General features: G+C 41.1%; 2 protein-coding genes across 2 annotated transcripts; one reads left to right on the forward strand and one right to left on the reverse strand.

Annotated features, from left to right (window-relative positions):
• Window positions 1-6,552: 6,552 nt before the first annotated feature.
• LOC147853205 (uncharacterized) lies at window positions 6,553-8,651 on the forward strand. The gene is made up of 3 exons (XM_087333631.1): window positions 6,553-7,170; window positions 7,568-7,697; window positions 7,826-8,651. Exons 1-3 carry the CDS (start codon window positions 6,628-6,630, stop codon window positions 8,455-8,457), a joined length of 1,305 nt encoding a protein of 434 aa, XP_087189757.1. The 5' UTR covers window positions 6,553-6,627; the 3' UTR covers window positions 8,458-8,651.
• Window positions 8,652-10,378: 1,727 nt separating this feature from the next.
• On the reverse strand, window positions 10,379-12,667 carry LOC147853206 (pentatricopeptide repeat-containing protein At4g21300-like). The gene has a single exon (XM_087332845.1). The coding sequence runs from the start codon at window positions 12,665-12,667 to the stop codon at window positions 10,379-10,381; it is 2,289 nt and encodes a 762-aa protein (XP_087188971.1).
• Between the last annotated feature and the right edge of the window lie 3,107 nt (window positions 12,668-15,774).

The raw sequence follows: 15,774 nt of genomic DNA on the forward strand, positions 1-15,774 counted from the left end.
ACGAAGTACTACGATCCGACATGTGACTTCGTGTCCACTTGACACACATCAGTATGCACCAGCTCCAGTGGTGCATTCCGTCTCATTGGTGGTCTTGACCGGAAGGAGGTTCGGTTTTGCTTGCCGGTCAAGCAATCGGTGCAGTTCTCAAGTTGCACGTCCTTCACCGGAATGAGATTGTCTTTGTCAAGCCTCTTCATCCCCTTCTCACTCATGTGACACAACCTCTTGTTCCACAGCTCACCGACAGTGTCGGATGCTACATTCACTTCTTCCCGGCATATCCGGGCATGCATAAAGTACAACGCGTTGACCTTCCGAGCTCGAGCCACTATTAGACTCCCTTTTTTGAACTTCATGACTCCGTTCCGGATGTTACCCGTGTAAATCTAGTCGACCGGCTGATATCAGGTTCAATCGAACCTCCGGAACATGTCGAACATCCTTTAGTAGCAACTTGCATCCGGTTGATGTCGTCAACGACACATCTCCTATGCCGACAATTCGGCATGTCCCTTCATTCCCCATCCGGACACAACCGTGATCTCCGGCTGTGTAGGATGAGAAGCATCTCAGGTCCGGTGTCAGGTGGAACAATGCTCCGGAATCGACAACCCACATTGTCTCGTCGCCGACAAGGTTTAACTCATTCTCCTCGGTAATGAGCATCAGTTCTTCTTCACTTGTCGCGATCGCCAACGTTCCCTTCCGATCCGAGCCTCTCCGGTCTGAACTGTTTCGGTCCAAAATCTTCTTCGAATCGGTGGTGTCGGTTCCTTTCTCTTTCCGGAAATACCGACAGTTCTTCTGGAAGTGCCCCAGCTTCCCACAGTAGAAGCAAGTAGGTCTCCCCCTTGACTTCGACCTTGTCCCCGATTTGTCCCGGTTTTGGGAACTCCGATACCGGCCTCTTCCCCGGTTGTGGTCATCTTCGGTAACCAAGGCCTTTGGATCGGTTCCGGACTCCTGATCCTTCCGGTGAGCTTCTTCATCTAGCAAGCTTGAGTTTACCCTAGCTAGGGACAATTGTTTTCCTTTCGGCCCGGCGTTGCCCAACGTGACAATTAGCGTCTCCCAACTATCTGGGAGGGAACCGAGGAGAAGCAATGCAAGTACCTCATCGGCAAAAGGTACTTCCAACGAGGTTGCTTGGTGTATTAGCCCCTGGAAGGCATTCATGTGCTCCATCATGTTGGAGCCATCCTAGTACCGGAGCCTCACTAGCTTCCGGAATACCTAAAGCCGATTAACAACATTCTTGTTCTGGAACATGATGTCGATCTTCTCCCAGAGTTCATGAGCCTTGCTCTCTTCATTGAAGTTGTTGTACAGGCTCATGTCGATGAAGCACCGGATGTATGTCGTCGTCTTCATGTGCATCACCTCCCACACTGTGGCATCGATCTTATCTGGTCTCTTGTCCCCGAATTGAACCAGCAACCAAAGATCTTTAACCACCAGCATATCCTTCATCTTCGACTTCCACACTGAGTAGTTGGAGCCGGTGAGCTTGAACATGCCGCCGAACGATTCTGCCATTTACTGTGTTGTTCGCTCTTATGCCAAATTGTAAAGTAAGGCGCAGAATATTGTTCGGCCACAACCAAGTCTTGAATCACTTCGACGAGAATGAAACACAGAAATGGGAAATGGAGAGTACACAAGGAAATACACAGGATGTTTATGTGCAAAACCCTAATAGGGAAAAACCACAGGAGCCCACAGACTCCAAACTATCACTATGTGAGAAAGGTACAATTAGAGCCTCGGAGGCAATGACCTCGTGCTTTGTATCTCCGCCAACCCGCGGTTACAACAGAGTATCACAATGTATCTCACACACTCTCTCTCTGTCGCTCTTTGTACAACAATTATCACTGAACAACAATACGGTAACAACCAAAAGTGATTTCCCTAAGTCATATTTATACTTAGGGCTATATTTATACTTAAGTGATCTTAGGGCTATTTACAAATATAACCTCAATAGGCTTACTCAAAACATATTTACAAATATGTCTTCTCATCCGGTTCTCACCGGGTCTATTCGATCTTGTTTCCGGTCCAATCCTATTTTAGGATCTCTCTTCCGGTTCTCACCGGGTCCACTTCATTCATACCGAATCCCATCCGAAGGGACCGATTTCCCAACACATCGCACCATCTCCACCTTGTAGTCACATAGTGTCACAAAATGTGAATATCAAGGTTTGCACTTGTGACCTTCAAACAATGGTCTTACACTTTAACCATTGCACCAACTCATTTTAATTAATAAATACATTTTCATATTATTATTATTCAAGAACTATAGAGCACTAGACACATTAGATGACCGCCAAATGGCATGCACCCTATACACCAAGTGGCACACAACATGTATGCCAAATGGCGATCATGCACATTCTGATGTACAGTATATAAGTCGAAGATCTGCTTAGTGTTGAACCGGAATGGTTCAACACCAGTCTTCAGCAACCTTGTAATCTCAGTTTCTGATAATAGAAATTCTTGTATTTTTGTCTTGTAAACGTCTTCTCGTTTGTTATTATCTTCTTTTCTTCCAATCAACCTCGTCTTCGAAGCTTGGGTCGCGACACATAGATAGCGTGACCCATCATTTCCGTTGAATTGCCTGTTTCTTTGCACAAGCCGCTCTATTGCCGACTTGATCTCTGACATCGCGTGTTGTTCTTGCAGTATCCAGTTGAACATCAGCATCATCATGTTCATCGCCACTTGTTGATTCTCCATCTCCTTGCCACCCACTTTCACGCCGAGTATACCAAATGTGTCGTGCCTTTTGGCGCCGGATCGTTGCATGAGTCGGGTGGGAACCGTTGGGGTTTTGGACTAGGAGGAGGAAGAATTTGAGACGATTCTAGTTATTAATAGATTATAAGAAAGAGAGATAGAAAACTTGTGAGTCCCACAAGTATAATGTATTTTATTAATGAATATTTAGGTAAGAATATGAATTTAGATTGAAAGAGAAGGATATAGAAACCTCGTGAATCACATCAGTATAGTTTATTAATCGGTATTTAGAATCATATTCAATTTCCAAAGATTCCACCCCCCCTATTTCATCTTTCTCCCATCCTTATATAGTGATGGGAGAGGCTTAGCAATTCATGCTTTTTCGATGGACTCCAGGCTTTTGCTATCTATAGACTATATACTTTCTCTAACATGATTCTTCTAAAAGTGATCATGCTTTTTCTAACCTCATGCGTTTGTTTTATAAACTATAGTGTTCATGCACACTAGATGTGCATGTGTAGCTTTTTTCTATCATGTGTTTTTCTTCTAACTAAAGCTTTTCCTAGAAAATATGCATGAAGTAACCTTTCTATGTGGGATATTTTTTAACGTTCATAATGTGTTAGATAATGGCAAGGTTCCAAATTATTAACATTGAGGTACAAGGTTTGAATCTTGCCCTATGCATGTAAAATATTTTTCTTCTATTTCCGTATATTTTATTGAGTCGGGTACTCCATACGTTTTTCACGTAGTGTACGAAATACACTACGACAACGTGAGTCCAACTCATCGATATTGCTCTCCGAATTTGACTCTCTGATCCGGCTCTGGCTTACTCAGCCGATACGGATCTGGTTGAGCTTGTCCGCTCAACAACGTCGTATTCTAGCATCTTCTTCTTTCCCTTCACTTTACACATGAACCGTCTCCTTGGTTTGTTGCGCGGGGATAACACGACCGAGTCTCCATTACTCACTAGTTCTTCATCCGGCTGGTCATTCTGACTTAGTCTTTCATTCAACCCACTTAGTCGGAATGAAATCAGACTCTTTTTTAGAGTGCCGAACTCTTCTTCCTCTTTTGCCCAGATCATTTTGGGCTCATTGGCCTCATCCTAAGTAATCGTGTGTTCGGTGTGGTCAAGTGTTGGAGTTGGAGTCGGTAAGGAGTACCATGATGCTAACTAGTCAAATTCGACATCTCAATGTACTCAAACTTCTTTGGTGCGAGGATTATAACACTTATACCCCTTCTGTTCGTGTGAGTAGTTGACTAGAATACACTTCTCAAACTTCGGGTCCAGCTTTTTCCGCTTCTCATCCGGTACATGCACATAGCCAATGCTACCAAATACCCTAAGGTGTCTTAAGTTTGGCTTCCGCCTGAAATACAACTCTATGCTGACACCTTCTCCCCGATCCGATTTTGGATGTAAACGGTCGTCCAGATTGCCTCGGCCCAATAGAATTTGGGCATGCTCTTCTCCTCCATCATTGCCCATGCCGCTTCCACAATTGGACAATTCTTCCTTTCGGCTACGCCGTTTTATTCCGGCGTATATTTGAAGCTGAATTCTCTCCGAATTCCCTTCTACTGTAAATAACAAATGAATTGGCTAGAAAAGTATTATTTTTCGCCATCTGACTGCGAGCACTTTATCTTCTTCTCGATTTCCCTTTCGACGAAACTTTGAAGGTTCCGAAAATTGTCGAAGACTTCATTCTTCTTTACGATGAGGTAGATCCATGTGTGTTGGCTATAGTCGTTGATGAAGGAGTTCCGACCACTAAATCTTGGCAAGCCGAATACTACTTGTTTTGACTGCAAATCCAGAAGCCTTTGGTAGTTGACATGACCGTGACCGATCCGCTTGTGCCATAAGTCGATATCCGACTCAACTTTTTGTCCTTTGGCGAATAGAGTGGTGCCAATGTTATTGGTGTCGAGGATAAACATCCTCTCGTCCCGGCGCCCTTGTGCAATGATCTAACCCTCTTCCTTGATGAAGCACCCAAGGTGGCTGAATCGAACTTGCATTCCAGCTCATCGATCCGGGTCTTGGCTTATTCAGCCGATCTGGATCAGCTTGTCCGCTCAACAGCCATTGTAGGAACCTTTTCGCCAACATCATGTGTTCTTTGGTTCAAATCTCTTGCAAACCTGTTCGTGTAGTATGCACTTTGATGTGACAACAACCTTACTACATTTAGGAGATCATATGGTTTCTCCAATATTAAACCTCTTAAAAGGTATACACAATATGGGCACTTAACCTTGGGTAGAAATAAGTTGTCATTTTGGGCAAAAGGTGAGTATATACCATGGAAAAACATGAATCTGAGCTTCGTGGTGGCATGTTGTTAATATTATGTGGGCATTTAAATGTTCAAAATTTATTATGGTTCAACAATTGGTGCTCTCTTGGCAACAACAATGCTTGAAATTGTTCAACTAGAAAGCCCTTGAGTGTAGAAAAGATAGTAATTCCTTGGCAATAGAAAAGATGTCAACCTCGAGAAATTTACATTGGGATGGAAAAGAAAATCTCAAGTCAAAGTTTAGTCGAATGGCAACAGTTGGGTTGGTAACTATGGAAGATGTTATTTTAGCATACATGGGCAAATGATGACCTTTTGGATAGTGTGAAGTAGGTTTCATAAACTACATGGATATAGTTATATTTGACAATCAATCTTGGCATTGCCTATTCTAGAATCCCCAATTCCAAAGTTGGTGTTTGAGGAACATTGGAAAGATTGGTCATTCAGTAGTGAAAAATCGATATTTGTGATGCACATTAATGATGCATATCATAAGTTGGTTGAAGATAGAGCTTGAGAAGGTTTTGGATGTATGGCACATTATTCAATGTGTAAATGGTGGTTTCAAGTTTTGGATGTCGGATGGCATTCTCATATTCCATTTCATGAAAATGTGTTTCTTTGGTGTGCGACGATCAGGAGGTTGCCTTTGGCAATGGCTTTAAAACAATACATGGCACATTACCCGATGGATAAAATGGTGGTTTCAAGTTTACGATGCAGGATGGCATTCTCATCTTCCATTTCGTGCAAAGATGTTTCTTTGGTATACGATGGTCAGTGGGTTGCCTTTGGCAATGGCTTTAAAACGAAGACATGTTTCAAATGGTACAATTTTTTTCTTGACAAATGATTGCGGAAGATGATAAACCAGGTTCATTACATGCATAGTTGATACAACCATTTGGGCCATGACATCGCTTATTCAGGCATCATTAGCTATGAGTCTATTGTCACCTTTTAAATGGGTTTTCGTTCAGGGTGTTAGAGCTCTACCCACCCCATGATATCAGGCGGTGCTTGATTGTCTGAGATATTGGGGGATGTGGTATAATTGGAGCCCAAGCAACAAGTTCTTTGTTCGATGGATCTCAGTGGGGTATCCCAAACAAATATGCAAGCGGGAAGGAGAGTTGATTCAACAGTTCTCACAACCATGGTGTATGAGGGCATGTTATCCCTAGAAGAGCGATTATTAGATGTATATGGCAATCTAGTATTAGAGCACCCGAGAGGATTTGATTAGGTCGCCAAATAGTGATGGCTCTGCCACCTCACTTCGCAGCGAAGAACTAGTTAGAGGTAGCTGAGGTTTTTGGATTGTCTATCTTGCTTGAATACAAACATAGACAAAAATAGAAGAAGAAGAAGAAGAAGAAGAAGAAGAAAAAGAATAGAAATGTAAAAATGAGAAGAAGAAGAAGAAGAAGACTAGAAATGTAAGAAGAAGAAGAAGCAGCAAAGACATGAGAAGAAGAACCATAGCCCCATCTCCTTAAACCCCCTCCCCTGTTCCTGGCCTCTCAGACCATACACCGCCATGCTAGCAAGGAGGCTCTTCTCTGCACTCCTCTTCCCTCATCGACGCATCTGCTCTTCAAGGATCCTCCAGGCCCAGCACACCCATAAAGAAGAAGAATTGGAAGACGAAGACGAAGAAGAAGAAAGAAGCCATAGCTGGCGTCGAAAAGACTCCTACCTATTACAGGGAACCATTAATGAAGAAGGAGGAGGAGAAGAAGAAGAGGAAGAGGAAGAATCAGATTCTTCTTCTTTTACTGTGCCAAAGGTTCTCCGGGCATATTTAAGGAGCCGGAGATCTCGTTGTGTTTCTCGGGTCCGGGAACAGGGACGGGTCCCTGCAGTTCTTGTCAATGATGACAGTAATGATCATGGAAGCACAGGAAGGTCTTCTAAGAATGAATCCAGGAATGTTTTCCTTTCGCTTGATGCGGAGCCTGTGGCGGCTATCCTTAAGTTCCTTGGAAAGCGAGACTTCATTTCTCGCGTCTTCGATATGAACATTTATCGCCATCCTGAGTCGGAGGAGATCAAAGAAAGCCTTCAAGTCCTACCTCGTAATGTGAGTATATAATACATAGACATTTACACAGTTTTAGGCATTAAGCAGAAATGTTGTGTTTATTCCGTTGAATTTAATTAGGCGAGAAATTTAATGGATGAGAAGATCTTTTTTCCTGCTCCAAGAATTTTCCTTTACCAATTGGCAAAGGTTCCTTTTCATGCATGAGAATAATAGGAAAACAATGAGAGAACACCAGAAAATGATCCGGAACTTTAGTCAAATTTTTATACGATCATTTTGGATTAGTTTTTGAATGTTTGCAATTGGAAATTGGAAATATCTGATCAGCATTGCGATGAGTGAAAGGGTTCCTTTTACCTGGACACTGTGTGACTCTATATAGCTATGCAATGTTGTTGTGTTGATTCGATCTTTGATTAATCGATCCCTGCAGTTGAATTATGGCGAGGGGAAAACTAACATCCTCAACATTCAGTTTATCCGAGCAAATCCCGACCGGACATTAAAGCTTGGGGTTCCTCTAGAGTATATTGGCCTTGACACTTGTCCTGGCTTAGAAAAGGGTATATCAACTCATTTTCGATACTCTTGTGGGGATCTTGTTTTCTTCTTTGCATGATTATGTTTTTGGTTTAAGAAAAAATGTATCTTAACTAGTAGTTAATACTCAGTATGCTTTACCCCCCCGCAGGTGGAACGCTGAAGAGGCTTGCAAAGTATGTTGTCTATAATTGCAAGGCCTCTGAAGTTCCTCCAAAAATAGTTGTAGATATGACGGTTCTTGAGATAGGCGATCGGGTTTTGGTCCAAGATCTTGAAGTTGATTATGAGCTTCTGCACTCCGAAAGAACAATGCCTGTGTGTGAAATCGTCAAGGATGTAGAGATGCCTACAGCCAAATCTAAGAGGTTAAAGAATGAGATATTTCATAAAAGGCAAGCAATTTGTGGAAAAGATGATCCCCTCAATACACGTCTTCATGTTGAGTCCCTATCTTCAGATAATGAAACCGATGTAGATGATGCGAATGAAGGGCCATATCCAGGAAGGATAAGAAGATCAGCCATCGCAAAAAGAAAAGTAAAACCAAATGATCATGTAGATGCCAATAGAGTGGATGAGCCACAATCAAATCATAAAAAGCCAAAACCAACATATAGGAGAAAACGAGCACCAGAGTCGAGGAAGCTTGCGGACAATGGAGTTTCAAGTTTATCGAACACATCAAAGAAGGGTAAACCATCAGAGAGGAGGCTGATAGGTTCTTCACTGGCATCTAGAAAAACAGTGAAACCGATGAAGCTGGAAGAGAAAAACAACTGAAGCCATTGTTGCATATTACCAAAATTCGCAAATTTACTACAGTTTGGACTTATCATCAATTGAGGCAACGATTATACATTTTGGGAGTAAATCTCAATTCTTTTTGCGCATTCATAAGTTGAGCTCTTTGAATTTCTTTGGATATTTGAACGTGAAAGGAAACCAGGGCTTGGAATACACAGCATTTATCTTGTCGTTTTTGTGACTACGGTTGATGGAAATCAGTAATTATAGTCACATATGAGAGTTAACTCATTTCTTGTTATCTGGAATAATGGAGTGACATCCTTAGCCATGGATATATTCAATGTGCTCTTTATTCCATGGTGTGTATGGTTGTGTTGCGTGATTGAAATTTCTCCCTTTTAAGATGGGGGGTAGAAAGCCTTTATTATGTATCCCCTAGATTGTTTGTTTGAATGGCATACAACCATGGCGATCTACGTTTGTAACACTCGGAATGCATTGTCATTTTAAGCAAGTTAGATCCTTTAAAAAATGATTTTATAGTTCATTTAAAATACTTTTAGTAGTTGAAGGCTGTACATGCTCATTTGTATGGTCTAGTGCTTTTGCCAATCTATCAAAAAGTTGCAAACTGTTTACATCAATCATGTGCAGTGAATTAGATCCTTAAAAAGTGGTTCCAACTTCCATAGTTTACTTAAAAATTGTTTTATAGTTCAAGGCTGCCGTCACTCATTTGTATGGGAATCAAGCCATTGCTTCCAAACATGCTCCATCCAGATTTTACAATTCCATAAAGTTTTAAAGTGTTGTCAGGATATGATTAGATAGATAATCACTAATGGCTTAATACCATCTCAAGAATAATGTGTCAGTTTGCAGCCACACTTGGATAAAGAGAGAACATCTCACTTATGGAGAAGCATCTAATTCTTATATCAAATAAGTTATAGTCTAAGATAAAATGTACCCAAAATGTGTGCAAACCATTCCCCACTTGTACACAACAGACTAGTTGCTTGTGCAAGAGACAACTATCATGACTTGCGAACCTTAGTCATATAACAGTCGGCAACGGTTCAGTTCGGTTTGATTCAAGAGGGCCAAAACCCAACCGGTTTGAAACCGAACCGTTTACAATTTCTGAAACTTGAACTGACCCGAACCACGAAACCATTAAACTTTTTTCCAAACCGTTAAGCCATTAAACCGGTAAAGCCACGATTTCGTGGTTCAGTTTCAGTTTTTGGCTTAGGTCAAAAGTCACATTTTAAAATTTTCATTATATATATTTTAAAATTTTTCCAAAATGTGAGAATAAGGCATGAAAATGAAAAGATTGTTTAAAAACAATTTTTTAAAATTTTAAATTTTAAATTTTAAATAAAAATAAACCTGAACCGGTTAAACCGTTAAACTGCGGTTTCACGGTTTGGTTCAAACCGTTTGCCGATTGTTACTCATGATCGACGACCGTTTTCAGCTTCCCATACTATTCTGAGTTTGATACCCTCTGCCACACCACATCTGTTGTCTTGTTTGAGATCCCATGGGTCACAACAATGAAGAGGCATTTTCTCCCAATTATGTTCCCAAAGTATTGAAATGCATGTTTGCATCATATGATTGGACCTTCCCATTTCAATGTTTACGCACTGCTATAGCGAAAACAATGCAGTGGTATAATTCAAGTTGGATTTCCACAACATTGAAACCAATGGTTGCATCAATTTTTATCGAAGTTTCATACTCCAAAGCATGTACCGGTGAGAAAATTGTTGAGCATGTTTCTTAATCTGCCTCAATGTTGCATTTTCATTATAGAATACCCTTGCTCTCATGTCCTTGAGATTTTTCACATCGATTTTTATCAAAGCTTCATACTCCAAAGCATGTACCAGTGTGCGAAGTGTCGACAATGTTTTACAGTCATTGCTTCAATGCTGCATTGTCATTATAGATATAGCTTTGCTCTCATGTCCTTGATAGTTTTCACATTCTCTAACATATTGGTGACTGCATATATACTACCCATACTGATATAAGCTGCATCATTGTAAATGTTTAGTTGTAGTATGTTTTTGAAGGCCAACCTCCCAAGGTTCACATTCCCCCATTTCTGACATGCACCCAGTAAAGAACCCCAAACTGCTGGACACTCAGAAAATGGCATCTCCTTAATCACAGCAATTGCTTTTTCAATTTGTCCGGCACGACCAAAAAGATCAACGATGCAAATGTAGTGCTCTAGTTCTGGTATAATGCCATATTCCTTCACCATTTTCGCAAAAAGCATTTGAGCCTGATCCACGAGACCAGAGTGGCAAAGTGCATTCAATACACCAAGATAGGCGACCGGATTCTTTGAGAGACCCTCATATTGCATCTCTTCCAAACAAACTATTGCCTTTTGATCCATGCCATGCTGCGCATATCCAGAGATTAGTGATGACCAAGAGAATACATCTCGATGAGGAAGATCAATGTGTAATCTCAATGCTCTCTCCGGCATACCACATTTGGCATACATATCCACAATGGCAGTGTCTAGCACGATGTCTTTTCTATGCAGTCCCTTCCTGGAAATCTCATAGTGAATCTCTTTTCCCTTGCCAACAAGTCCAATGCTAGCACAAGCCTTCAAAATGCAAACGAAAGTTATCAAATCTGGAGACCAACCCTCACTTTTCATATCTTCAAAACAGTTTAAAACTTCTTCAACATGACCTTTTCGGGTGTATCCTGCGATTAAAGCAGACCATGCAACAGCATCTCGAATAAGAAGCTCATCAAACACCTGCTTTGCTTCTAATAAATCGCCACATATAGCATACATATCAACCAAAGCATTGCCAAGTGCATTATCTTTTCCTAGTAACCCCTTAGTGACCATCTTTCCATGGATTTCTCTTCCCTTGTTGATTGCTCCTATGCTTCCACAAGCCTTCAAGATGCAAGTGAAAGTGATCTCATTCGGACATAGAGACTCCTTTTCCATTTGTTCAAAACATTTCAATGAATCCTCACATTGGCCTTGTTGAACATATCCAGAGATTAGTGCGGACCAAGATACTACATCTCTGAAGGGAAGTTCATCAAACACTTGTTGTGCTAACATTACAGCAGCACATTTTCCATACATATCAACCAATGCAGATCCCAGTATAGTAGCCCCTTTCCCTAGAAAACCCATACTATAAATCACACTATGAACATATTTGCCCCTTTCCAATTCTCCTTTGATGCCACATGCCTTCAAGATGCGAGCTAAAGTGATTGTGTCTGGACATAAACCTTCATTTTGCATCCGTTCGTAAGATCTAAATACATCTTCAACTTGCCCGTTCTTGACATATTCAGAGATTAATGTGTTCCAAAGGACGATATCCCGGACAAGAAATCCATTGAGTATTTCTTGTGCTTTTACAAGTGCACCACATCTACAATACATATCCACCAATGCAGTTCCGAGAACAATGTCATTTTCCAGTAATCCATTTGAGACAATGTCATCATGTATTTCTTTACCTTTGTCAATCGCCTTTGCAATGCCACAAGCCTTCAAGGCAAAAGTCAAGATGATATTGTTAGGAGAGAGACCCTCATGTTGCATCCTTTCGAAGCAATTCAAGGCAGTCTCACCTTGTCCGTGACGAACATATCCAGACATTAATGTAGACCACATGACTATATCCCGAACAGGGAGTTTCTCAAGAACCTCTTGTGCTTTTCCCAACTCACCATGTCTAATATACATATCCACCAATGCGGTACCGAGAATAGCATCTTTCCCTAACAAGTTTCTAGCATCAATTTTGTCGTGAATTTGTTTGCCCCTCTCAAGAGTGTCACAAGCATTCAAGATGTAAGTGAAAGTGATCACATCTGGAGCGATGCCATCTCTTTGCATTTGATTGAAACAGGCGAAAGTTTCTTCAGTGAGACCTTGTCGGACATATCCTGACATCAATGCATTCCAAGAGACAATGTTGCGAGATCGAAGATCCAAAAGGACATGCTTTGCTTTAGCAAGAGATCCACATTTAGCATACATAGTGATCAGAGAGTTTCCTAGATAAGGGAAGTCTAGGTCAAGTAACCCTCGTTGAAAGACATCAGCATGAAGCTTAGTTCCAGTGGATAGGTCCTTTCTCTTGGCGCAAGACCTCAATAAGCTCACAAAATGATGAGCTTCTCCACTGAGAATGTTCTGTTCTTTTCTCCTTCCATGGTGAAGCTCCATCCTGTGCATTCTACATTCTGGGCCTAAAGGCTAAACCTGCGGAAGGACAGCATCCATGGCTCGTTCTTGGAGGTTTTGGAAATTGACATGAATAATACCCTTACTTCATGATTTTATGAAATTCCCAGAAATAACCCTCTTGAGGGTCTTAACTCTTGTCTATCACCATGGAATGCAAACCTTCTCCTTTGCGTGCGTTCGGCAAGCAAGTTTTGGATGTGTTCAAATAAAGCCTTCCTGCTCAACAGTGCGATCAAGAGCTCACAATCTTGAACATGAGAGGTATGTGTGAAGGGCCATGCCAAGAGTCAAAAGAGAGAGAGAGAGAGAGAGAGAGAGAGAGAGAGAGAGATTATATTATCGTCTTCGGAGGTCAAATATGACCTATGAGACCAAAAATATTACATTTCACGTGATGTGTGAAGGTGAGTAGCGACTCTCGATGTTCAAGAACTTTACCAATGAATGTTGCAATCGAGAGTGCACATCGTGATTGTGAGAGAAATTCGTGCAAGGATTGGGCTCGATCGAAGAGATGCGGAAAGCATGGTCGAATATGATCAAAGGCAGAGCATTGTATCAAAGTGTGATACTCAGACTCTCAAACTTGTTTAGGGCAAAGTGTGCATAGTCGGCCACTCTCATCACTTGTGCCCCAACGCCCCGTCTCACATCTCAATGCGTGCGAGCTAAGTCGCATGGAAGCAATGGTTCGAATGGCAGATATCGGGATGGGCTCTAACATGTATCGATGTGTACGGCTTCCCTGTTCCGCGAAGAATATGGTTTTGTAGTTAGGTGCAACATTTGTAGTATAATGTGTGAAGCGTGAGCCACCACATTTGTCCTATGCCATGATACATTGGCGTTGCAAAAATGCCTCATTTACAAAGGAGTCTAGTGACGCATCATGAAGCAAGTGTCTTGCATCCCATCTACCAAACCATTTTTCTAAATCTTGCATCCAACCGCAACACAAAATTTTGCTTTTATGCCTCTTTTGGATCTTTTTGCTTGCTTCCCATGCAATTCTAGGAAGTCGATGTGAGGGGCTTTTTTGAACCTTAAGCATGTATTCAACAACCCTTTCCATGGCCATGATTTCAATGGGAAGTGATCCCGTCTCAAGTAGGAGGGTGTAGGGTGTTTGTTTCTTAACTTGTAGAAACTTTGTAAGAAATTTTTTTGGACATTTTCAAACTCTTTCCACATAGACTTAGGGATGCTACCGCCCCATACTTCCACCCCATAGAGAAGAATTGGGGTCACCAAAGTGTCAAAAATATATTTCTTAAGGACCCAACACTTAATATCTCCAAGATTGCATGTGTTCTCAAATGCATAATATGCTCGCTTACCCGCCTCTAAGCGGCATGTAGCACATTCATTCCATTTATGATTTGAAGGAACTTCAAGGCCAAGATATTTGAAGCTTTCCACACATTCAAGTGGCTCATTGTTGTACATAATGCATGGTTTATCTCTTTTTTGACTCTTCACAACCATAATCTTTGTTTTAGAGCTATTGACACTTAATCTAGTATGCATGCAAAAAAATTCCAATGCCTTCATAAGCTTTTGTGCATCTCTTAAAGTATTTGCAAAAAGCACTACATCATCCGCATATAACAAAAGCATAATCACAACATTCCCAGTGGCAACTTCTTCAACACATTCTTCCTTTACAAACTTGATAACCATTTCTTCTAATTCATCAATGCATAGACCAAATAATGTTGGTGAGAGTGGGCATCCTTGCTTAACACCAATAGTGCTATCTCTCATATGCACACAACATATAACCTTCTCATATATTCAGGAAATTGCAAGCATATATTCACTTGGCACCTCAAGTTCTTCCATCTACCTCCAAAGATGCTCACGAGGTACCATATCAAAAGCTTTCTTGAAGTCTACAAAGCAACAATATAAACCTTTTCCTCTAAGGTGACTTTCCTCCATTAATACTCGAAGAGTGACAAGATGATCAATGGTGCTATGGTGTTTTTGAAAACCAACTTGTCCATAAGCTCTCTTACCATTTTTTTCTACCCATACACTTATCTTTGATTCCATTATACATCCAAATAATTTTGTCATTAATGAGCCAACCATAATGGTTCGATAGTTGTTTACATTATTTACATCTCCGCCTTTATGTAAAGGTTTGATCCAATTTGTAGTCCAATCATATGGCATACCATGTTGCAATGCATCATTAAACATATTGCATATCCATATATGTGCTTCATTTCCCGTCCATTTGAGCATTTCAGCTTTTATACATTGAAGATCGCTTGCCTTTCGAGAGGCCAATTTCTTAAGTCCTATGCATATAACTTCAATTGTAAAGAAGGGAGACATATGTGAAAGAGAACCATAACACATCATCTTTCCGGCAAGACATAAGTCATATAAATTCTTACAATGCATAGACAAGTCATGAAGAGTTAAGTCACCATACCATAACTCTCAACACGTTTCCCCTTTAGATTTCCCCAAAATTTAGCACATGCATGTGCTTTCTCTTGCGTTTGGAGAAGTTGTTAAGTAACTTCCCATATTCGTCTCTTTCTTTGAATAAGCCTTTTATAGTCATGCAAATGCTTTTGGTAATTTTCTTTATCCTTAACTACATCCAAAACCATAAGGCACTTTCGACCTTCATGACATTCTTTATCAAACCATTTTTTCTTACATTTCTTGGTGCATTTCCATGATGTGCAATTGGTCGAAAAACATTTGTTGGGATTACGGTCCCTTTCGGATGGGATGGTCGGATGTCGGGGATGAATGCCGACAAGCCCGGTTGCGGTTTCGGAACCGGATGATGAAGACCCGGCTTCGGAGCCGGATGACGAATGTACCCGGAGAGAGATCCGGATGCGGGGACATATCTGTGAATATGTTTGCCAAGAGCCCTTGAGGCTATAGTTGTAAATAGCCCGAAAGTCATATGTGTATAAATATGACTTAGGGCAAACAGTTTTAAGTTTTTTTTTGCTTATCATTTTTCTGTTTTTTTTCCACTCAAGAGGAGTGAAGAGTGAGCAGCCGTGAGAAAGAGAGAGAGATAGAGCGTGAGAGAGGAAGAGAACGACGCCTCT

Source organism: Azolla caroliniana, unplaced genomic scaffold (genome assembly GCF_043228905.1).
Source record: "Azolla caroliniana isolate FFs.n. ecotype wild unplaced genomic scaffold, voAzoCaro1.0.p SCAF_17, whole genome shotgun sequence".
Taxonomy (NCBI): Eukaryota; Viridiplantae; Streptophyta; class Polypodiopsida; order Salviniales; family Salviniaceae; genus Azolla; species Azolla caroliniana.